Source organism: Lissotriton vulgaris, chromosome 6 (genome assembly GCF_964263255.1).
Source record: "Lissotriton vulgaris chromosome 6, aLisVul1.2, whole genome shotgun sequence".
NCBI lineage: Eukaryota > Metazoa > Chordata > Amphibia > Caudata > Salamandridae > Lissotriton > Lissotriton vulgaris.
The window spans coordinates 1,801,065,136-1,801,090,224 of NC_141694.1; the positions used below are offsets into that span (position 1 = coordinate 1,801,065,136).

The following is a 25,089-nucleotide window of genomic DNA, read 5'->3' on the forward strand; positions in this document are numbered from 1 at the left end:
GACGAAACTAAACAAGGACGGTTTTTCCCAGTGGGGATTATCCCTTAGGAACGGAACAGTGGGGTATAAGTGCTCTACCTCAGTTCTAATTTTATCTCTTTATACTTGCTTGAATCCGGACTGTAATTTCTCCCTTATCCCATTGAAACTACACTACATAATGGCGCCCGTTCAGTATCTGAAGCTACGCTCGGTCCTGTCACATGACGGGTGCCTAATGGGTGGGGCTAACAACGAGTAAACAGGTGTCCCTAATTCTTATTTCCGCATATAAACACCATGGCGCCCGCACTTCATTTGCAAGACGCCGTTTATGCCGAGGTTTCAGGAGCTGCTACCCTATCACAGGTATGAATGTTGGACGCAGGGACGGGGGGGCTATGCACACCAGAACGGCCTTTGATCAGGCTTGCTGCTTACTCTGAAATTACTGAGCAAATCCAGTAGACTTAATTGGGTTTCTCTCTATGCTATAGGCGAGGTTCCGCTTATTTGGCTTTAAATTCGGGCCATTACTGGACCGGTGGCAGTTTGGTGACACGATCGACTTCGACACCTTGGAGGTCCATAACGTGGGACCAAATTTATGCACCGCCGGACTTACACTTGGTATTATCTACCGACTTATCATATCGCAATGAAATAATTGTTGTTTATCACATGTTATTTCAATTAAGAACACGGTATTTGAGATATTTCATATATGCATACATGCATTTTTTATTATGCTTATGACCACCGATACATGTTTTTGTTTAACTTGTTATGAACGTACCTTGCTTTGTCCATATTCAATTTGAAACTGGATGATGAGGCCTCAAAGGGCATTCTCCATGTGACCTTGGCTCAGCTTTTAACTCATTCCAATTTACTTTACAGAACCTTGTTGAAGACGTTACAACCCTAATAAACTCAATGTTGCTTTTGCCTTTGGGCTGCCATTAGGTAAGGATGTGATTTTTAGACTATCCCTTATTAATCTTAGGAACCATAATGTGGTCTGAACCAATACCAACTACTTAGCTCATCTATTGGGGACTAGGGACTTTTTTCAGAGGGAAATGTAACACAATGTGGTGATTCAACATTTCTAATCGGAATTATAATGTGCAAGAGGTTATCATATATCACATAAATCTCACCAGTATGTACCCTGTTGTGTTTATGACCACGCTCATTAAGGCAATTTATTCTAATCGCCATTTACTGGCCACTCGTTCTAAATCCCTTTACAGCTTCTGGAATACATGGACTGTGCTATATCAACAGGACCCACTCGAGACCACGCATAGTGAGGTGCACTTCATCCAATTTAAGGTATATCTACACAATTGATATCCAACTTATTTCTTAGCGGGACACTATGAGTGACGTAGTTTCCCCGTTTTCATCAAACTGTATTGAGTCATTAAACAATCCCCCTCTGCTTTCCAGCCTCTGTGGACTACAATACTTTAATATCTGATTTTTAATATTTGACATTGAATCACACAATGCTGACTCCCCTATTCTAAGGATTTTAGTCTCCGTTCAGACGGGTGTCATTACCTATTCCGTACCATAATTATTGTCTCCAATGCCCGTGATGACCTGTGTATTGGATTTATTGTGCGGTGTGATTTCCCCCCTCTGTTTATTTTATTTCACCCTACTTTTAAAACCCTTTCTCCTTACCTTAGGATATCAATTCTGGTCCACCGAACAGACTACCACCTCCGACCTAATCCTACCTGGCTTTTGAGTCCAGCCCCTTTCTGGTATAAGAACTCGGTAAGCATAATCAGTTTACAGTTCTCTTCGTCTACCTCTCCATGTCATATCAGAACTCCTTTTCGTGTATGTTTCTACATCGTGACAAAAAATGTCTACCTCTTGGAATCTCAGTACTTGTCTAAAACCTCTACTCTGTGGGTATCCCACTTGTGGATTGCAAACATATGTCAAAGTCGACCTTAAAGTAGCAATTTCTTTCCTGCAGACACCCTCTTTCTCTCGTCTTGTATAATGTTTTTCATGTTGTATATGGAACCATTTAGATCAGTCCTCTTAGGTCACAAGCTTTTGTAAATAATATGTATATAATTATGTGTCATTACAGTTTTTAATTGTTGAGTGAAGTCTGTGGTAGCTGTTGTATTTCAGGAGGTGTTACAACACCCTTTTATTGGCTGATCGTAGATTGTATTTTGTATTGTGTTAGTTGCTGTTTGTTGGGTTAGTTATATCTATGTGATCAACTATGTCTATATGTGCCATGTTCAATGTATATTTATGTATATATATATATGTTTGTAATTTTTACAGCCCTGACGAAGTTCCTAAAAGGCAGAAAAAGAGGAACGAAACGCGTTGGCTGTGCCTATGGTTCATGAACACTTTGCTGAATAATGAAGAATTTACTTAAAATTACTACTTCTATTGACTTTATTTGGGTGCACCTTCCATTTTGTTCTTTGTATTCTAATAATTTGCACATCCTATGGCAGGGGATGTTGGAAGAGATTGCACCACTCTAACTTAAGAACTAAATGATCCGTAGTGCTTGACCTGGTCTGCTGCCTTTGGTCCTTTTGTTTTATTGCCTGGGATTCTAACCTGGAAGAACATGTTTGTACTGAATTGGCTAGAGGTTAAAAAAGTCTGACTCAGCTGCTTTATGAAATGGTAAAGTAAAAGGTGAATTCCAGATCCAACTGCGAAAAGAAAAAAAATATTTATCTTTAAAACACATGTATGAACTACTACATGATTTTCATATTACCTTTGTAGTCAGAGCCACTGGCAACCAGCATCATGCAGGCGAAGATGGCCTGGAGTAAAGCTTTCATTCTGTCAACAGAAATACAAAATATTGATAACCTCTATAACATGAAAAAGTCAGAAACAGAGCAGAATCCTATGTTCGGGGAATCTGTGACATACTGACAAGACACAAAACACAAGTACCCCAAAAGAAAATAAAAATATATCATGTTTGTCTTGGTTGAACAATGCCCATGGATGAATATTTCTCTAGCCTATTAAAGTTTAGTTCTTTGATATACATTCTTGTAAAACACTGTGTTAAAAGACACAAACCATTCCAGGAGGATTAGCAGAGACAATTGCCCTTCAACTGAGTGGTCAGTTCGTCTTCCATCCTGCCAGCACTGAGGTGACCATATGACAAGGTCAAGTCAAGTCAAATCACTCTATTTGATTAATTAGAATCATAAAAGTACACATATAAATCACATTCAATAAATACAATATTAAAACAATGGAAAAATCATAGGGAAATCCTTATAGTGATCATTTACAAATCTCATATATATATATATATATATATATATATATATATCTATACAAGTACGGAAAAATAATGTAAAATTCATTGTTCGATTATACTCATGCCTCTTAATTTCTTTGATCTTACGGCTGCTACAAGATAACTAGCAATATTAAAAATATTCCATATGTTGTCCAACAATTGCAAATACATTAAAGCAGGTTTGACCTGAAGGAACCCCAAACCTCTTAAAAGTGGGATAATAAACTTTTTCCTGATAGCAGAATAATGTTTGCAAAAGAACATGGTGGTATCTTGGGTTGAACAATTATCAAGTCACAAAATGCTGCCTTTTCGAGAGAAAGAAACAGAGCGGTTCCTTCAGATGCAGGGGAACATGGCGGCGGCAGATTGATGCCTGTCGCAGGAGCTCGCAGCGGCATGGCACATAGCACACAAAACGGATAGGAGGCAGAGGAAAGAGGGAAAGACGCAATGATGCAATAATGTCCGGCTAAACTCCCATAACCTATTTGGTGAGAACATGATGCTTCAAAGTGGTCCTTTTCTTGAGTTACACAGCTAAGATTCCTCTGTTTTTTTGGTTTGTCTTCCCTGTTTTATGACTCCACGCATGGAGGTGCTAGGAAGCCGCAGTAGCAGCAGCGGATTGGCAGAGAAGTGGTTTGCAGGAAGTCGGTCCCTTTGCAGTTGGACGTCCCGAAGAGCACCGGAGGAAGGAGCTTAGGAGTAGCCTGTGGTGTCGGGCCTGGGCTGCCATTGCGTACAGCTGTTCACGAGGGTTGACTTGCAGATACTGCCCAGTGCTGTCAAGAGGGGGATTTTCTCCGCGCACTCTAGCGAAACAGCATGTTATGTTATGTTATGTTATTTTTATTTGTATTGCGTACAGCTGCCCCAGCAAAGGGGTGTCCTGGCCCTTTGACAAGATCAGCACAACACAACACCACAGAAGACTAAAAGGGTCATAGAATACAGCGAGAGGACTAAACAAATAAGATAGTTTTGATGGCCTGTCTGAACTGAAGAAGATTGTCCATAGCTCGAATATGCACCGGGAGAGAATTCCACCAATTTGTCGCGAAGACTCGAAAAGAGCGGCCACCAGCTCTACTAAGTCTAAAACCCGGAACAACAGCCAAAGTTTGACCTAAAGATCTGAGGGCTCGCAAAGGGACATACGGTGTGAGCAAATTCTCCAAGATTTGGGGAGATGTACCCTTGAGAATTTTAAATGCCAGGCATAAAACCTTGAATTTAATCCTTTGGTGTACAGGAAGCCAGTGACGAGAGTGTAAAGATTTAGCAACCGAACTACGCCTTGGTAGACCCATCACTACTCTGGCTGCCGCATTCTAAACTCGCTGCAGTCGAGAAAGTTCGGATTGGTTGATCCCAGCTAGAAGCGAGTTGGCATAATCTAGCCGAGACAGCACTGATGCTTGAACCACCAGCTGCCTGGTGGGAGCATTGAAGAATTTAAGGATTGGCCTGAGTCCTCTAATAATGCCATAGCAAGAAGCTGCCACCTTCTTGGTATGGCAGATGAAACCGAGGGACGGATCAAGCCATACCCCTAGATTCTTTATCTCCGATACTGGAGATTGAGTCACACCCAGTTCAGAAGGCCACCACTTGTCACCCCACAATGCCGGCTGCTTGCCGACTACCATGACCTCAGTCTTCTTGGTGTTCAACTGGAGACAGTTGGTATTCATCCAGTTGGCCACCGCCCGTAAGACGTCACAGAACCTGAGGGCCTCCATGTCTGAGTCCCCACTCAGCGTGACCGCCAGCTGCCTGCCGTCAGCATATGAGACCATTGTCAGGCCCCACAGCTTGACGACCGCAGCCAGCGGCCTCACATGTAGGTTAAATAGAGTGGGACTCAGCAATGACCCCTGTGGGCCCCCCAGGTCTAGCGGATGGATTTTGACTTACCGGGCGGAATCGCGACCTTGAATGACCTGTCAGCAAGAAAAGATCGAAACCAGCACAGGGCGGAGCCTGTAACCCCCACCTCCTCAAGTCGTTGAAGCAGAATCCTGTGCGAGACCATGTCGAACGCGGCACTAAGATCTAATAGCAGCAGTGCCGCCGTTCGACCCGCATCAAGCACAGAACGCAGGTGTTCGACCATGGAGAGTAGGGCCATCTATGTGCTGTGGCCCGCACGGAACCCATTCTGGGTAGGGTCAAGAATGTTAGCCCTAGCTAGATGGTCTACCAGAATGGTGTTCACATGGGCCTTAGCGACTTTTGTGGCCCAAGGAAGCAACAAGATAGGCCGGTAGTTCTCAGGCTTGAGAGGGTCTAGAGTAGGCTTTTTCAGAATAGGCGTGACTACAGCCTGCTTCCATCTAGCAGGGACTCTCCCAAAGGAGAGCGATAGGTTGATCAAAGAGAGCACCGGAGTGCGGCATGACAATGATAGCTTCATCAGCTGGGCCGGTTTCAGTGGATCTGCCGGAGATCCTGATTTGATTTTAAGGCTAAGAGAATCAAAGGCCTCCATAGACAGGGGAGCAGAGTCATGAGACACTCACTGTCTCTCAAAGTACAGCTAACCCACTCTAGTGTTGGAGCTCCCGTCGGGAAAGAACGATAGATGGCCTGTACTTTCTCCCAAAAAAAAGAGGCTAAGCCTTCGCAGTGGGAATCCGAGCAAATTTCCGCCCCGCTGTCCTCTTCGTCATCAGATCTTTTAACACCTTAAAAATCAGTTTTGAGGGGTTCGGGTCATTCTGGAACTCGTGAGCATAAAAGGCTGCTCGAGCTCTACACACAGCCCTGTGGTAAGCTTTAATTTTGGCAAGGTAGCAGACCTTCAAATCGGGGTCGTACACTTTCCTCCATAATCTCTCAGCCTGTCTGCAAGCTCTTTTGAGTGACGCCAAGGCGCTGTCATACCATGGACTAGGCTCGTTTCTACGGCACTTTGTCCACCTCATGGGGATCAAAGAATCAAGGGCACCCGAGATCCACTCGCAGAAGCAGTCATACCCATGATCCACCTCAGTGAAAGGGCCTAGCGGTGCCACCTCAAGCAGGCGGTAAAAATCCTCCAGACTAAGTTTGTTCCAATGTCGTTTGAGGACGGGTCTGTCATGGGATATGAAAGGAGATTCCGATATGGGGCATGTCAGATTCACCAAAATATGGTCTGTCCAAATCAATTGGGTAGGACAGTGAGCCCTAACTCCCTCAAGATTCGTAAAGAAAGGGTCAAGTATATGACCATCTCTATGCGTAGGAGTATCGATCAGCTGAGAGAGCTGCAGGGCCTCTAGGTCGGCCAAGAAGCTCTTAATAGCGGGCAAGGACGGGCAGTCCAAATGAAGATCAAGATCTCCTATCACATTAAAATTAGCACATCCCAGTGCCTCTATACTAATAAGATCTGGAGGGCGATAGATTAGGAGGCCCGAAAGAGTAAAATGGTGGCTGAACGAGATTTTAAAACAAGCACTTTCACACCCTGGAAGTTTGACAGCCTTCCACTCACACGGGTAGCAGCTCTTGATGACCATGGCAATTCCCCCTCCCCTAGTGACCCGATTAAAGGTGAAAATGGAATAGTCCGGTGGGATTGCCAGATTAAGTATAGAAGCATCCGAATCCTGCAGCCAGGTTTTGGTAAGGAAGAGCGCATCAGGAGAGTCATCTTTAAGAAGATCGTATATCTCCTGGTAGTGCTTTGTCAATGATCTGACATTAAGACTGCAAATATTAAGTTCCTGTAATCCTACCTTACGATAAAGTAGAGAAGAACATTCCAACAAGCGAATGAGGGAAGGGGCATCTAGCGACCAAGCACCGCAAGTGCAGCGATACTGACCACATAGAGGGTCCACGGGCGGAAGATCACACCGGAAAATCCAATCTCGGATAGCCAGCAGATCAGCCCGTTGATAGGTAATAATAGGCAGAGTCATGATGTCCTGGTCTAGAGTCCTGCTGCGACCCGCGCTTCCTTAGCGCTGACGGGCGCAGACGGGCAGGACTCTGGCATGATTCAGGCACAGCGAAGGCACGCCCGCTGCACGTAACCGCTGCGCGGGAGAGGGAGCTTTAAGTAGGTATCCCTCTGATCGTCAGGAGCGCTAGACCACTCACTGCTGGTGTTCCCTCAGAGTCCACACCACACCTCTCCAAAATGGCACCCAAAATTACCCCACCACCCGGAACCGGACCCGTCAAAAAAGCGGTGATTGCCGATTAGAGTGCAGGTAAGGGGACCGAAAATACTACCCAGCTAAAAGCAAGGGAAAATACAACAGAATGCAACTAAAATATCAAAAGGGAGCGTTAAAAATAGCGGCGCGATAGTAGGAGCGCCAAGCGCAGTGCAGCGTTCAATGTTCTCATCAAAGGCTTTCCCCCAATTGGTCGCCTTAAGTAGGTATCCCTCCGGTCGTCAGGAGCGCTAGACCGCTCACTGCTGGTGTTCCCTCAGAGCCCACACCACACCACTCCAAAATGGCGCCCAAAATTACCCCACCACCCGGAACCGCCAAAAAAGCGGTGATTGCTGATTAGAGTGCAGGTAAGGGGGCCGAAAATACTACCCAGCTAAAAGCAAGGGAAAATACAACAGAATGCAACTAAAATATCAAAAGGGAGAGTTAAAAAAAGCGGCGCGATAGTAGGAGCGCCAAGCGCAGTGCAGCGTTCAATGTTCTCATCAAAGGCTTTCTCCCAATTGGTCACCTTAAGTAGGTATCCCTCTGGTCGTCAGGAGCGCTAGACCGCTCACTGCTGGTGTTCCCTCAGAGTCCACACCACACCACACCACTCCAAAATGGCGCCCGAAATTACCCCACCACCCGGAACCGGACCCGCCAAAAAAGCGGTGATTGCCGATTAGAGTGCAGGTAAGGGGGTCGAAAATACTACCCAGCTAAAAGCAAGGGAAGATACAACAGAATGCAACTAAAATATCAAAAGGGAGCGTTGAAAATAGCGGCGCGATAGTAGGAGCGCCAAGCGCAGTGCAGCGTTCAATGTTCTCATCAAAGGCTTTCCCCCAATTGGTCGCCTTAAGTAGGTATCCCTCTGGTCGTCAGGAGCGCTAGACCGCTCACTGCTGGTGTTCCCTCAGAGTCCACGCAACAACAACCCAAAATGACGCCCAAAATTACCACACCACCAAGAACCGTACCCGCCAAAAAAGCGGTGATTGCCGATTAGAGTGCAGGGAAGGGGGCCAAAAATACTACCCAGCTAAAAGCAAGGGAAAATACAACAGAATGCAACTAAAATATCAAAAGGGGGCGTTAAAAATAGCGGCGCGATAGTAGGAGCGCCAAGCGCAGTGCAGCGTTCAATGTTCTCATCCATCGCATTGCATTTCTCCACCTTCGATTCTGGTAAGGAGCTGCCGAGCAGGGGCTGGCTCCAGAGTGTATGGCTCGAGAGCCCGGGGAGGCTGACTTAGTAGGTCCCCCGTTTGGAGGGGGAAAGGTAATATAGCGCCCGTCGCTCGTTTGATTCATGGCACTTAGAAGATATAGAGAGTCTACGCCCCGCTTTTGTGTTGAAAGGAAGTACTGGTAAAAGTCCTATAGTGCCTACGTTGGGTCATTTAAGTCTGCCCCCTGTATCACCCCCTAGGAAAAATAGAAATAGGTACCAGCTGCGATCTCAACAAGAGTTGAAGTTCAAGGGAGTGCTGGACTGTTCAGAGGGGGTAGGACCGACACCCCTAACCCCGTATAAGAGGAGGAGGAAACCTGTAGATATAAAAAAAACTAAAAGGCCCTAAGACACTTCAACCCTCTCAAAAGAGCACTCCCTCCCTTAAAATATACTTTAAAATCATGGAGCAGGTTGTTGTTGGTTCCGGGGTAGGCTCGGCAGAAGGAGCAGATAAGTCTATACCTGTTCATGAGCACAGCACCCCACCTCTTTTGATGGAAAATCGTTACTCACCACTTGTAGGTATGGCAGACCCAGGAGTTTTTGTGAATACCGTTGAAGGGCATAGGGCCCCTACTGCGAGTCCACGTTGGGATCCGTCAGTCCATAACCAGGCTGATTGTTCTATTGGGGGGCCTTCACTCCCCTCCACCCACCATAACCCCCACATGGGGAGCAGTATGCAGGACGCCAGGGGTGTCAAATCAGATAATAAAGTCAGCGACAATGATAGTTTAAGCTCTCTGTTGCAGACATTAAGAGTGGATCTCATGACCAAATTCGAGATCTCCGAAGTAAATCAAAAGAGCATTCATGATAAGTTTGTTGCCCTTGAGGTTAAACTGGAGGACATATGTACACGCACCAGCTCACTTGAACTTAAAGTTACATCTTTAACCGAATCTGTCCAAGGCAACTCTAAGGATATTGACTTTCTAAAAAATCTGAATCGGTCCCTGCATATGGATATTGAGAAGTTGGAAATGTATGCCCGTAGGAACAACCTTAGGATCCTCAAGATACCAGAGGGAGCTGAATTGGAGGATATCAAAGGCTTCGTATGTAAGCTATTACGAGAAAGTTCTTAAGGATCGACCAGACATAGACTTAGAGTCTGAAATACAAAGAGTACATAGGGACCCCTTTAGATTGCATCCCGACAGGAAGGCCCCAAGGAAAATACTAGTAAATTTTCAGACCTACAGTATTAAAGAACTGATCCTGGGGAGATGTTTAACCCAGGCCACTCTCCACTATCACGCCACTCCATACCAAATCCGTTCAGATGTTGGAGGGAGAACGGCTCGAAGGCAATGGGAGTTAGGCTCGATAATGCCTGAATTAAAATCATTGGGCGCTCAGGTTCAAATGAAATTCCCGGCATTATTGAAGATAATGTGGAAGAATAAAATGCATAATTGCAGTCAGCCTGACGACGTTGATGATCTTTTATCCCAGATGCGAGGGTAGATGGCACACAGGGCAGTGAATCTCACTAGAGGGGGAAGAAAAGGTAAAATAAGGTAGGAATGAGGTAGGAGCAAAGAGACAGGGTGACAGAGGAAATGTCTCGCCTAGAATGGGCATGTCAGCTGGCCAAAATAAAGGGAGAAATGGGAAAAGAATAAAGGTTCAAGGGAAGGCTTTAAAATAAATAAATAAATAAATAAAAAATAAAATAAAAAATAAAAAAATCTTTCTATATATATATATATATATATAAGGATATGGCATTGAAAAACTAAAAAAAACAACAAAAAAACCCTGCATACTAATGGTTAAAGCATAGCTGTAGGTAGTATTGAATAGATGGGTTTATTTTTCTTTCTTTTCTTCTCTTTATTCACATCTCTCCCTCATCGAATTAGAGGAGGTGCTGTGCCACCCAAGGAGGGTTCCTTAAAGACGGTCACAACGCCCAAATTGAGGGGGGGTTCCATAAGGGAGGGGTGAGGGTGGTTTCTGGGAGTGGGGGGAAAATTTGAAAAATTGTCCTCTTACATGATTGAAGAAGGTCCTTTTTGCCTGTTCAGCTTTAGATGGAAGACATTCACTGTAAGGGTATGTCCAATTGGAAATGAGTGGGCCATTTAGTACAAGATTCCTCTCCTGGAATGTTATTGGGCTAGGCGGCAGCAAGAAGCTATCCCGGGTTTGTGATTTTCTACAGAGAAGCGAGGCACACATTATGTTGCTACAAGAAACCCACCTCGAAGCCACTGAGTGCAAACAACCCTTTCGCTATTGCAGCTGGTATGGCGATTAAGGACCCAAGGGCGCTCTGTGCCGATATCTACTGTGTGGGTCCTCTCTGTCTGGGGACACACAGAGCAAACCCCCTTCTTGTTTCTCTTCTGTAAATTTCCGTCTCCTGTCGAACCTTTTTCTTGATTCCGGTTGAGCGTGCAGTTTTTGGACCATTGCCAGCGTTGTATGACTGGAGCATATTCAAAGTCACATTATGCTTGTGTTAGAACTGTTCTACTAGTGCCTTCAACTTCCAGTGCCTTCTGATTAGAGCATGCTTTACTAATCTCTCAGCATGCTCGTGCTAGTGCTGTTTTTTTCAGTGTTATCAGTGATTACAGCATTAGATTTTGATCTTGAGATCACATCTTTTGTAGTTTGATCTATGTTTTAGACAGAGGGGTACACATATCATTGAGACCACCCCTGTGCGCCACATTCTAGTTTGAAATTGTAGATCAAGTTGCATGGGCTTCCGTGTTGAGCCCCAGGGGTGCAGTTTTCAACTCCTTCCATCACCCCAGATCAAGGCAATTTACAACATGCCTATAAGTTCCATTACGTAATACAATCACAATTTCAGTTTTATAAGTATAGTTCATCGGTAAGCTTGGCTAGCTTAGACCGCAACCTTTCCTTTTAACCCCTAGACATCAGAGATGATATGAAGAGATGGTTTCTGTCCCATTACATATTTGACATAATGGTATGTTTTGCCTTCCATTTCTTCAGAGCGGGCCTCTTTTACCTGAGCGAGTGCCAGGCGAGGTGAGGCCACTTCCAAGCAGATTTTGGGTAGGTGTTTAAGTTATTAACATTACAAGAGCAAATGCTCATAGGCTGTTGCATGTCAATTATCTTGTATATATTGCTTTCATAGTTTTACACTGTGTGCCCTCCCCCCGGACTACTACATCCTCCGCGCTGACCGACCGGGAAACCGCCCGGGGGGTGGGGTAGCGGCCATAATTTCCAAACATCTGAACTCCACTTCCACCTCATCCATCTCCCTCCTGGGAGTCGACAATCTCATCTTCAGCCTAAACATGGATAGCGGGGCCTTAACTTTCCTTCTTCTTTACTGCCCCCCTCAACCGATGCCAACTTTCGCGGCCACTTTGCCTGATCAGCTGATCAATCTCCTCACCTCCCATCCCAGTTTCGCACTATTTGGCGACTTAAATTACTGGTTCAATGACATCAATGCCGGGCCCCATGCCTCGGAGGCCTTTGAGGCCCTCACTAGTCTCAATCTGTCCCAACAAATTACTCTGCCCACACACATCAAGGGCCATATTCTAGACCAAATATGGACCCAAAACCTCACTCTATCCCCCCTCCGTTTCACCCTGTACTTGGTCAGACCACCATTTAATAGACACCACTCTCATGATCAGTGGCAAACCCCCCATCCCGCTGATGGCCGGAGGTCTGTCTTGCAAATGGAACGCTTATGATGCTGAAGGATTTCTCGCGAACCTATCAGACACCCGCCCTGCCCCTATCCCATCCACTAACGTGGACATACTAGAAAATGACATCTCCCTCTGGCTGCAGTCAGCCAGTGACAAATTCGCCCCCCTTACCAAAAATTTCCCCGACCAGACATCAAAACTCCCAAAGATGGTTTACGGATGACCTCAAAAAACTGAAATTGAAGGTACGTCAATCAGAAAGGGCATGGAGACGTAACTACTCCGATACAGCTAGATTACAATATATCTCAGCTCGCAGAGACTATAAAATTGCCATAGTCTCTGCCAAATCTACTCACTTCTCGGACAGAATCTCTTCCTCGGACAACAAATCCAAAGAAATGTTTCAAATTATGAATGAACTGGCATCTGACGACAGAACCCTCCCAGGCCAGACTCCCACCCAAGAAACCTGCGACACCATCAACCTTTTTTTCGTCCAAAAAATCAACAAAATTAAGGCATCGATCTCCACCACCCCTCAGATTGCCCCCCTGGAATCTTCTTTCAACAACCAATCCGATCTCCCTAGTACAGCTCGCATCCCGGGTAAAATCAGGTTCCCCAAACGATGGCTGCCCACCCTCAGTCCTGTGTACAGTATGTCACTCCTTACCTGAATGCATACTACCTCTCTTGAACAGCTCACTCAGCACAGGAACAGTCCCGAGATCCTTCAAAGAAGCCATCCTTGTCCCACTATTAAAAAAACCAGGCGCGGACCCAGCGGAACTCTCTAATTATCGCCCCATATCGCTTCTGCCTTATTTCTCTAAACTCCTCGAAGCACATGTCACCAGTTGCCTCTCCAATTTCATTGAGTCCTCTGGTTATCTGGAGCCTAATCAGGCCGGCTTCAGGCCGTCATTCTCTACTGAAGCCGTCATCCTAGCTGTCCTCGACACGCTAAGGAGAAATGCCGACTCAGGAACCCCCCAGGCTCTCGTACTCCTGGACCTCTCGGCCGCGTTCGACACGGTTGACCATAACATCTTGCTCAACCGTGTCGAACAAGCTGGCATCCAGGGCTCTGCCCTCAACTGGATCTGCTCTTTTCTATCTAACAGATCCCAAGCCGTCCGCCTGGGCCCCTACACAGCTCCCAAGACCCCCACAACCTGCGGAGTCCCCCAGGGATCCTCCCTGTCTCCCCTCCTGTTCAATCTGTACCTCCGGCCCCTACTCCATTCACTCCGTAACTGGGACATTACAGTTTTTAACTATGCCGACGATTTGCAGATTATTTTTCCACTCAATTCTCCCAATGCAATAGACAATTTTCACTCTGCTATGCTTCATATCCAAGATTGGATGAACTCCAACCAGTTGAAGCTAAACCCCGGGAAAACCGAGCTCCTCCACCCGGGCTCCAGCTTTTCTTCCTGGGGAACCCAGTTCTGGCCTTCTGAACTGGGCCCCTCGCCGATCCCTTCCACCTCTGTAAAAAGCCTCGGCGTAATTATTGACGCCGAACTCTTCCTCCGACCTCATATCGGCTCCGTGATCTCATCCTGCTCCTTCCAGCTCAGGAAAATCCGGAAGGTCAGCCATCTGCTTCCCGCACCTGCCCTGACCCAGGTTATCATCTCTCTTGTGCTCTCCCGTTTGGACTTTTCCAACTCTATCTATCACGGACTTCCAAAAACTCTCCTCCACCGCCTTCAGGTGGTCCAAAATCAGGCGGCCCGGATCATCTTTAAATCTCCCAAATGGCAATCTGCCAAACCAATGATACACAAACTTCACTGGTTACCAATTGAACAAAGGGTGGCCTTTAAGTTGGGCTGTCTCACGTACAAAGCCCTCAACTGCCCCAGCCCTGTCTTTTTGAGTTCCCTCATCATTCCTTACTGTCCAAACCGCAACCTCCGTTCCACCTATCAAAAATCACTTATCACACCCAAAACCAGACCTAACAAATTCGGTGGACGAAGATTTGCCTTTTTAGCTCCGAAACTCTGGAGCTCCCTTCCTCTGAACATCAAATCAAGCAGCTCCCTCCTTCATTTTAGGAAGTTGCTTAAAACTTTTCTTTTTCCCTCACCCTGCTAACCCTGCACTTTACCTCAGTCCCGGAATTCGATGTCCCATAGCGCCGGGAAACCCATGGTGTCAGCGCGCTCTACAAATTTCATTTAATAATAATAAAAGGAGAGGATTTTCTTCAACCATGACTCCTTTCCCTACCATTTAGCATCTACTTTATGGTAGGTCTTTTTTCTTAGCATGGTTTTTTGTTACTTGAACAATTGAAGTTTATTTTGTCTTAACAGTTGCAGTAGTGTCACAGTAATAGTTCCTGAAGAAAGCCATGATTGGCTGAAACATGTCGACCAGTTAATTTATCAACTGATAGTAGTATTTGTTGAAACACTAGCCCACACTCTGCTTTTAACCTTGTCATTATGGTGGCCCTACTAATAAAGTTTATTTCTTGGCACCATGATAGCCAATTTTAAATATTACTTTATACCATAACACACCTTTTTTTAGCACTGCAACTTGTTTCTTCCCACAGCCCTAAGCATCACACTCTTTTGGCTGCCCATCACTGGTGGATCTGACACTAGAGTGTCCTCACGATTTTCACTAGTGAGGAACATAGTGGATACCAGTGTACAGAAAAATCCCAGATGATGAAGCTCTGCCAATGGGTGGGCTGTTGGGTTTTCTTCTTCACATTCATTAGTTTGTGCACACACACTACACTTGTCAGAAAGCAGACATTGCATCAGCCTGTATAGACCATTAGTACCCCCTTCGTGTTCTTGCTAGTTAGATTAGGGGATAGGGTGCTACTGGGTCTCTAAACTTCTTTTCCCCTGTGGACCCTCCTCCCACGTTGTGTTTTTTGTTAGTAATGCACAACAGACAGCCCAGGTATGGGTGGGCATGTACAATCCAGACATTCCAGTTATAGTGCTAGAAAAGTAACTAGGCCCCCTTATTAGGATGCCATCTGAGTCTGTCAGTTGCCCGTGACACCTCCTTGGACAGCATCTGCTGTATCAAAACTCAGTACCATTCTCGTTCACATATTATTGTATTTGCACTCTTCACTGTATTTCTGCAAGTCAACACTGTATCCCTAAAACCCATTAACAAAGCCAAAAGGTTTGCCATTTGTAAAGTGCATGAACACAAAGATACAACATGCAGGGACCCCAAATTCACTGCTACCCTCACATAGGCAAATCCCTCACACTGCACTCACACTGGCATATTCCTCACTCTGCACTCACAAAGGCACAACTTTCAACCTGTAGGCCACTTACCCTGCATTCACAAAAGACAATGTTAATCCTGAAGCCTCACTGGCTCACACCTCCTAATGCACTCACTAAACATGGTGACTATACAACACTCATGCAAACACACTGCTCACACATAGGTACACTGATCACTAAGAAGGAGCAGTGTTTGGATAGATGGTGGCATAGGAGGCACAGGTTGAGTATCTGCTACAACGGTCCACTGGTACAATTAAAAGCTTTTGAGGTAAACTACATTGAAGCCTGCATGTCCAATGAGGTTATGTAATCACCCATTAGCCACACTTGGACTAGCACGGGGGACTATGTGAGTCTGATCTTTGTAGTGTTTTGTGGGGAAGAGACTTGGTATCAAAAAATATCCCATAAGCCTTCTAATAAGCAAGGTGGTTGTTGTTTCTGCAGTACAAGCATGTGCTAAAATATATGAAGAAAACCAAAAACCGGGCAACTAAATGTGGAGGGCATCTGCTTCAATATAAAACTTAAAAATAAAGCTTCACTCTGGTCTGCCTTCTTGGAACAGGGAAAATGTCTGCAGAGTATACAGAATACCGCGTCAAAATGTTGGCATGGTTGTGAAGCTTACATCAGGGATGCTCTCATTCCTCAATTAGCACTAGTCAGAATTTGCATGGGGGGCTAGGGAATGAGCTAGTGGAAATATCTCAGGAGGTCGGACTCCTCTGGATGCAGAGTAACACTTAGTAAGTAGGCAAAATAATGTTACGCAGACTACCTGTCATCCTACAGATCAGCGTTTGTCTACTGGGTAGAGCCAAACATTGACAACAAAGCAAATGGCGGAATAGAGCTGATCCCCTGCTGAATTGTATGTATGCTGTTCTGAAGAGCTGAGCTAATATGTTATTGACACGCTTTCTGATGAACAACTGAAAGCTTGCATATCCAAAGCCCATTTTCTCTAAGCAAGATTATGCATTATTTGGGGAGACGAAGGAAACTCACCTGCTTGACGCCGCCACGCCGCCACCGCCAGGAGTCTTCTTAAGGCACACAGGCACCTGGAAGCAAGCCGCCACCGCCAAGAGTCATCTTCCATCTGACTACACGCGCCGCCGCTCCGGGACTTCAATTCCCGGCAGCCTACGCGGCGGCGCGCTTTCCAACGACGCGAGGGCACCAGGAGGCGCACTTAAGCGGCGCAGAAACCCGCTTCGCGGGACGCGAGCGGGACGCCCGGAGCGAAGTCTGGGCAAAGGGCGGGCCCTCTACGGCCCTCATCGGCAGAAAGAGGCAGGAGCAGGGCCAAAACCGCTGCCCAAAAACATTCAAGTAAGTGAAACACTCCCCTCATCCCTGTAAGTGCCTGGGATACCATATTGATTTTAAACCCCACGGACCTGCATTGTTGCTACCTTGTAAAATGTCTAAAGCAAAAGCATCTTCAGCTCCACTTAACACAATAGACAATTACATGGTACAGAAAGTTGCCAAAATTAACCAGGACAGGAGATCATCTTTGGGTCTTAGCTATTCGCCAGACTTGCTTATTGACAATACGCCTCTACCTACCCCAGCTCTTGATATTAGCAATGAGGTGTTCCAGACTCCAGATAACAACCCACTGACCCAATTACTAGTAGCAATCAATGAACCAGTTCCCGAATGTACAACTGATACTGACATTATTACTTTAGAAGAAGAAACCCCTACACCGGTCCCAGCTCCCAGAGTAACAAAGGGATGGGGAAAGAATATACCAAAAAGGGGTGGTCTTCGATCAGGTAAAAAGTGCCTTGACGCTTCCCCTCAGGAGAATACTGGAGATGATACTAGGAGTAATGGGGGAGGAAAGGTCTATCTGGATGAAGATCAATTCAAGAAGCTACTAAATGCCATAGATAATAAAATTAAAACTATTACCAAACCACTCCTAAGCAAAATTGACCAGCTCACAGAAGAGGTTACTAGACTGGGGGTACTTTTGCAAAAAACAACAGAAGAAAGATCAAATACTGCTTTATCAAACCTGGTTACAGTTGACCCGAAAATTACCAAAATTGCACCTGGGTCAGATTTTTCAGCAAATACTTCCCAGAACACCATGTGGAGGCCTGTCCAAGGGGGGGATAGGTTGGGAATCCCAAACCCAGTTACCATTGTTGAGGACTCTGCAGGGCCCACCTCTAGAAGTACAAAAGAACTAGACAACATAGAGAAAGGGCCTGTTGAATTAATAGTGGAAGCTTCTCCACTAATATTGGTTCTAGCAAATGTCCCTCAATTAGAACCAGGGCAAGTAGAGAACATCCCTTCTTTGATAAATAAATCACTCCACTGGCTATCAAAGAATATGGCTTTTAAACCAGGAGGCAGGGACCAGTTGGCACAGGAAGTAGTAAAAGCTAGAAGGGTTGAATGGATCGGGGGTGGCATCAAAAAGTTTAAGGGGGATTGTGTGGTGCTACATTTCTCAGATCCTGAAGTTTTACCAAACATTCTAGCTAATATATATCCCCCTCAGCGTAGATCTACCGAAATAGTGCCACTAATGTTGGATTTCTTTTATATAAAAAAGGGAAACATTATAAATCCAACATTGTTAAAAACTAAATGGAACCCTGTAATAAGAAAAGCCAAAATCCCTGAAAATAAAAATAACTGGGGAATCTCGATAGAAAACAGGTTCTCTGCCCTTTCAGGGCTAAGTCAATGTGATTGACTGGAAAAATCAATGAGCTTAGGGAAACCAAAGATTGTAAAGGTTAAACATGGAAATACCAGTACTCTCACGACATTAGGAACAGATTGTTGTGAGTGCAAGATACCTGACCCTAGAGATCACACCTCTGATGCAGTAGAGAACAACTCATTAGTTGTTCATACTAGTATTAACGTAGTTGAAGTTAGTTCTCCACCTCGTGCGCTTCTCCCTAACCTGACTATTCCCTTAAATAAGAGGAATATGGAAAGGGAAGGTAGCATTAAGTTCATTTCATGGAATATTGCGGGTATCCAACATAAAATAGAGAATCCAGAATGGGGTGACTTCATTGACCGATACGACATTGTGCTGCTACAAGAAACATGGTCAGTGTCACCAGTCTTTCGTCAGGGCTTTCTAAACTTTTACGTGCCCGCGAAAAAGAATACCAAGGGATGCCCTTCAGGGGGTCTAGTCATGTGGATACGCCAATCTCTGCAATGTACCATCAAGCAGAGCCATATTACTAATAGCGACCTACTTTCTATTGTGCTCACCTGGGTTGACGGTTACAAGCTGGCAATATATAATATCTATGCAAGGGGAACCCAAGGGGGCACATCCTCTGATATAGTAGGTGCTCTAGATAATGACCTAGAGATGCTACCTACGCAGTACACTATCTTGGTGGGTGGAGACCTAAACACAACATTTGAACCTCTAGGCTGTGAGGATAGCGATCTGACACGTGAGGAAGACACCAAATGGGGAATTCCCCAGTTAGACCTTCCGTTGGTAAAAAAGTGGACAGAAGTAGCAATACAGGTTAAAAGTTTATGCCTATCCAGAGGACTGAGGGCAGCCAACGGCCGCACTCCTTCTGACCTACAGGGCAGGCATACCTTTGATAACCTAAGATCAAGTAGTAGGATAGATTATATTTTGGTAGATGTTAGAGGTTGGAGCAAAGTGGTCGACATGCAGGTCATACCCAGGTTGGAGAGCGATCACAGCCCCTTGTCTTTGCTATTCAACATGGAACAAAAAGCAACTTCAGAAAACCCAGCTAGGAACCTCACGACCCTAGATGTTGTTCCATCTAATAATTCCGTCACATTAGATGGCTAACTTTAGTAGACAATTCAGAGGATAGGCAGGTCCTTGAGGGGTTAGTCATTGATGAAGTAACCAGACTACAGGTTTTAACGAATGATTCAAATTTTAAACTACGAATTGAAGAGTCACAGCCAAAGTTTTTTGCTAACATTCAGAAGCTATTCCTTAAAACAAATAAGAAGAGGAAGGGCACTGGACCACCCATAAAGAGGGGATGGTATGACCAATCCTGCAGAATAGCAAGACAAAATCTTAGCATAGCATTAAGATCTAAAATAGGAGTTTTAAATGCTAGGGACGAATATAGAAAAACCCAGATTAAGGCAAAAAAGCAGTGGGATGAGAACCTTTGGCTAGATTTGAAGAAAGCATGTGTTGATAAACACCAGAAAGAGTTTTGGGCCATATTAAAGTGGGGCTCAGGGGGTATGGCTGACTGCCCGAAAAATCATGTAGCAAAGGAGTCCTGGGTGGACTTTTTCAAACCCCAATATGCAGACAATTCAGGTTCGCAAGCTGTTCCTCTTCTAGAAAGGGTATTTTTCACCAATTAATTATTTTCATTGAAAGATGTACATGAGGCAATGGATGGAGTGACCAGAGGTAGGGCGCCAGGAATCGATGGAATACCGGCAGATGTTTTCTCATCGGACAGGGATAGCTGGTGTAAATACTTTGTATGGCTTGGAAATGCCATTGCACAAGGGGCAAAGATACCAGCAACATGGAAAGGAGCGGAAATAATACCAGTCTATAAAAAAGGGGATAAGGCTCTACCAAGCAACTATAGGCCCATCAGCCTCATCGATTGCGCCCAAAAACTGATGGGCAGGATGGTACAAAACAAGATACAAGCCTGGATAGTTGATAAGGACATCCTCTCCCCATACCAAGCTGGATTTCGCCCTTTAACTAGCTCTGTCGATCAGGTATTCCACTTTTTAACTATATACTGGAAAAATGTAACCCTGCTAAATGGTCCTGTGTTTGCTGTTTTCGTTGACCTGAAGTCAGCATTTGATTTAGTTCCCCGGCAAAAACTTTGGGTTGTCTTAAGGGAACTCGGAATAAGTCCTGAACTACTAACTTTGCTTGTAAGGTTGCACGAGAACAATTATGCCCGGATTAGGTGGGGAGCCCAGGGAGACGGCACGGAATCCTTCCCTGTCGACAGAGGCGTGAGACAGGGCTGCGTCCTGGCCCCCACCTTATTCTCCCTTTACATTAATGGCATAGTGGACTTTTTGAAGCAATTTCCGACAGATGCTCCACTATTAGACGGGAGCGAGTTCCAGTACTAATGTTCGCAGATGACACCTTGCTGGTCTCGCGGACCCCCAGTGGTCTACAAAAGACAATAAACGCTTTTGGTGACTTCTGCCGGATTCGGGGCTTGGAAATAAACACATCAAAGACTAAATTTATGAATCTGAATCCCACTAAGAAATTCAAGGGGAAAATGGTTTACAATGGGGCTTTTCTGGAAGAAGTGGATGCTTTTACCTACCTAGGCATCTCTTTAAACGCTAACATGAACTGGAGATCACATATGGACTCTGTAGTGCTACAATTTAACCAGCTGGCAGGGGCAATAGCCCAAAAGCACAAATCTTCATTCACAAAACCAATTCAGCCCATAATGGAGATCTATGGTATGAAAGTGCTGGGTGCATGTCTTTATGGATCAGAATTATGGAGTTTCACCAATTTGAACACTTTAGTAGTTGCAGAAAATACATTTCTGCGGCGCATAATTGGTGTTCCACAGAGAACCCCCTTGACCCCACTCCACTACGATCTTGGGAGGAAAAGGATCGAGGATATGGTCAGACTGCGTCCCCTCCTATATTGGAGGCGCATAAAAACTACTCCTGATTTGAGTCATTACGCAGCTGCCCTATTGGATGTTGATAACTCTGACACTTTCCATAAAGTACTTTGGCTTAAAGAAGTGAGAAAACTACTTAAAAAACTGCACCTTGAACTGTGGTCTGCAGTAGACCCAGATGATTTTCCATCAAAGACTACATTGAAAAAATGATACTGGGACATGATAAACAATGCTGCATTGACTTCCAATCAACCATCTGTCCTGACATCCCAGTTTTTGGAAGTTAAAACGTCCCCAAAATTTGAACAGTACTGGGACTTGATCTCTAAGCCTCTAGATAGGAAACTGTATTTTCAGTTTAGAATTGGCTCTTTACCTCTAAATGCTTTCACTGTCAAATGGTCTCCTGATAATGTAAATACTTGTTTTTATTGTAAAACATATGTAGAGGATATCCCACATTTTCTATTTGTATGCCCCTTATATGCTGCCCCAAGGAATAGATGGTTGAAGCCTGCATGCAGAAACTTGGGCACAAGGAAATGTTTAGAGGCCTTAAGGATCCTGAAATCAAATTGTGCCCCTAACCTTGCAATTGCTGTGGCTAAATACATGGGGTGGGCATGGATAATACGCACGCGCACTTTAAAACTCCTATGAATTATTTGATCAACAAATCTTTTTTTTAAACTTTGTGCTGTGTCGCTATTTTAAAAATGAGCATTTTTTATTGTGTTATTCGCCAACAAAGTACAAACTGTATGGTATTTAATATGTTTTTTACTTTAGATTAGTATTTATTCTGTTTAGCTTAGGGACACATGCTTTTATGACAATGTTGTCGAATAAAGTATTTAAACTTGAAGCATTATTTGTGCAAAAATATGAGGCTGGTGAGACAGCTAAAATAGTCTTTTGCTTAGAGCAGAAAACGGAGAAATAGAGCACAGGAGCATGAGTAAAGGGGTTCACATGCATAAGACACACAGAACTGGTCAAGCAAATCACATTTTTTCTATCAAAAGCACTGAACAAGTGTGGTATTGCAGGACAAGTGCAAACTTCATTTAAAAACATGGAACCAATGTGGTACTGCTGGGTCAGTGCAAGCATTCTTCAAAAGCATGAAACATGTGTGGTGCTCAAGGCCAGTTCAACCTTGCCACAAAGACATGGAACAAGTTTGATACCACAGGGTTAGCCAGTGCAAGCTTCATTCAAAGACATTGAACAAATATGGCACTGCAGGGCCAGTGAATGCTTCTTTAATTAACATGGAACAAATGTGGAACTGTAGGGCCAGTGCAAGCTTCCACCAAGGACATGGAACAAGTATCGTACTCAAGGACAGTACGAGTTTCAATACATGGTACAAAATGTGGTATTGGAAGGCCACTGTAAGCATCCTTTGAAGGCATGGAACAAGTGTGGCACTATGGAGAACCATTTAATACCCTCCTTATTACAATGAATAAACAGGATTTCAGATTTGGTAAAAGTTTAAGGTACAGCACTGGGGTGTATGAGTGCAAATTTGACCTGCACATATTGCAAGATTTCCACAAACAAAACAGGTACAGTGCGGGGCAGAAGTACACTCTTTCCTCACACCCATAGAATGCATATCTATCTGGTCAGAAACAATGTAAGCTTCCCTCACATACACAGAATATGGACAGCATCTGCAGCAGTTATAAAACACACACACACACACACAATGTGGAGGATGAAGCATTTGGCAGCAGTGCAAGTTCCCCTCACATGCAGCACAGGAACAAGAGGGACAGCAAGCTAAGACAGCCTCACATACCAAACAGGTATCATACTGGCAGCAGCATCTAAGCTTGTTTCAGGCACAGAATACTCAGAATAAAGAATAAAGATTGGTGGCCCACTGAAGGTTTGAGCCAGATGCAAGCCTCTGGTTTAGCTTAAGTTCCTCTTGAGTCCCCCAGCCCAAAATACCCTGAGCTTTCTTGCAGGGGTGTAACCGACACCCACACATCCCTTACGACGTGGTAGGGGGCCTCAGTCTTCTCCACAAGAATGGGGACCCTCAGCTTGTCTGTGCAGAATGTCTCTGTAAAGCAGCAGCAGAGTCTATTATACTACACCATGCAGATTGAGGACTGAAAAGAAACAGAGGGGCATATTATCAAGAACGGCGTTACAATTATCGCCGGTTTAGCCGCAGAAAACTGCAGCTCAAGTGGCGATAACTGGCTTCATGATATGCCCTGGAGAGTTCCAATAGAAGTCCATGTTTACACCAGATCACGGACTTCTATTGGAATTCTCCAGGGCATATTATCAAGCCCGTTATCGCCGTTTTAGCAGCAGTTTTCTAAACCGACGATAATTTATAACACCGTTCTTGATAATATGCCACAGAATAACGTATTTGTTTCTCTTCAGTCCTAGCCTGCCAGGCACCTTACATGAGTGAGTGGGGCCACTGAAGGAGGGCATCCTCAACAGAGCACTGCTCCTCTTAGAGGGGTAGAGGTGTTTCTTATATGTTATTCAAAAAACGATTTTTGGGTGCAATTGATTGGTATTTGCATTTGGCCCTTTTTTCTGATTGCCTTGTGCAGCTGATGCATCACTTTAAACATGGGTAATAAGTGACGCACTGGTGGCGCAAGGCCTTCATAAATAAGGCCCTGACTTTGTTTGCTGTTGATTTGTTTTTGGATTTTTGATAATGCTTGATATCAACATTTGAAAGATAGAGGATTTGTATTTGGGGAAACAGTGACGTTTCAAAAGTGATATTCTGTGCTTGTACATAGGTTGTGCGCAGTGTTTTTTAAATGTTATTCAAAAAACGATTATGGGTGCAAATGAATGGTATTTTCATTTGGCCCTTATTTATGATTGCCTTATGCAACTGGTGCATCACTTTATACATGGGAAATAAGTGACACTCTTGTGGCGCAAGACCTTCATAAATAAGGCCCTGACTTTGTTTGCTGATATTGAGTGGTTGTACATAGGTTCTGCGCAGTGTTTCTTACATGTTATTCCAAAAACGATTTTTGGGTGCAATTGATTGGTATTTGCATTTGGCCCTTTTTTCTGATTGCCTTGTGCAGCTGATGCATCACTTTAAACATGGGTAATAAGTGACGCACTGGTGGCGCAAGGCCTTCATAAATAAGGCCCTGGCTTTGTTTGCTGTTGATTTGTTTTTGGATTTTTGATAATGCTTGATGATTTGAAAGATAGAGGATTTGTATTTGGGGAAACAGTGACGTTTCAAAAGTGATATTCTGTGCTTGTACATAGGTTCTGCCCTGTGTTTTTTAAATGTTATTCAAAAAACGATTTTGGGTGCAAATGAATGGTATTTTCATTTGGCCCTTATTTATGATTGCTTATGCAACTGGTGCATCACTTTATACATGGGAAATAAGTGACACTCTTGTGGCGCAAGACCTTCATAAATAAGGCCCTGACTTTGTTTGCTGATATTGAGTGGTTGTACATAGGTTCTGCGCAGTGTTTCTTACATGTTATTCAAAAAAACGAATTTTGGGTGCAATTGATTGATATTTGCATTTGGCCCTTTTTTCTCATTGCCTTGTGCAGCTGATGCATCACTTTAAACATGGGTAATAAGTGACGCACTGGTGGCGCAAGGCCTTTATAAATAAAGCCCTGAGTTGCTATTGTATAAACTTAAATATGTTGCAATTTATTGTTTATATTGTTTGCTTTTTGACATTACTTTGTTGTTTGCTAATAGTGGTCTTTCGTGTGTTTTTTTTACA

At 44.5% G+C, this 25,089-nt stretch overlaps 1 protein-coding gene across 2 annotated transcripts in view; it reads right to left on the reverse strand.

Annotated features, from left to right (window-relative positions):
• Nucleotides 1–25,089, reverse strand: part of LOC147709531 (fucolectin-4-like) — a 100,465-nt gene that overhangs the window by 57,524 nt on the left and 17,852 nt on the right. For both annotated transcript variants that reach the window (XM_086928074.1, XM_086928075.1), the window contains exon 2: nt 2,762–2,829. In XM_086928074.1, the coding sequence (XP_086784200.1) occupies nt 2,762–2,829 (68 nt within the window). The remainder of the gene's footprint in view (nt 1–2,761; nt 2,830–25,089) is intronic.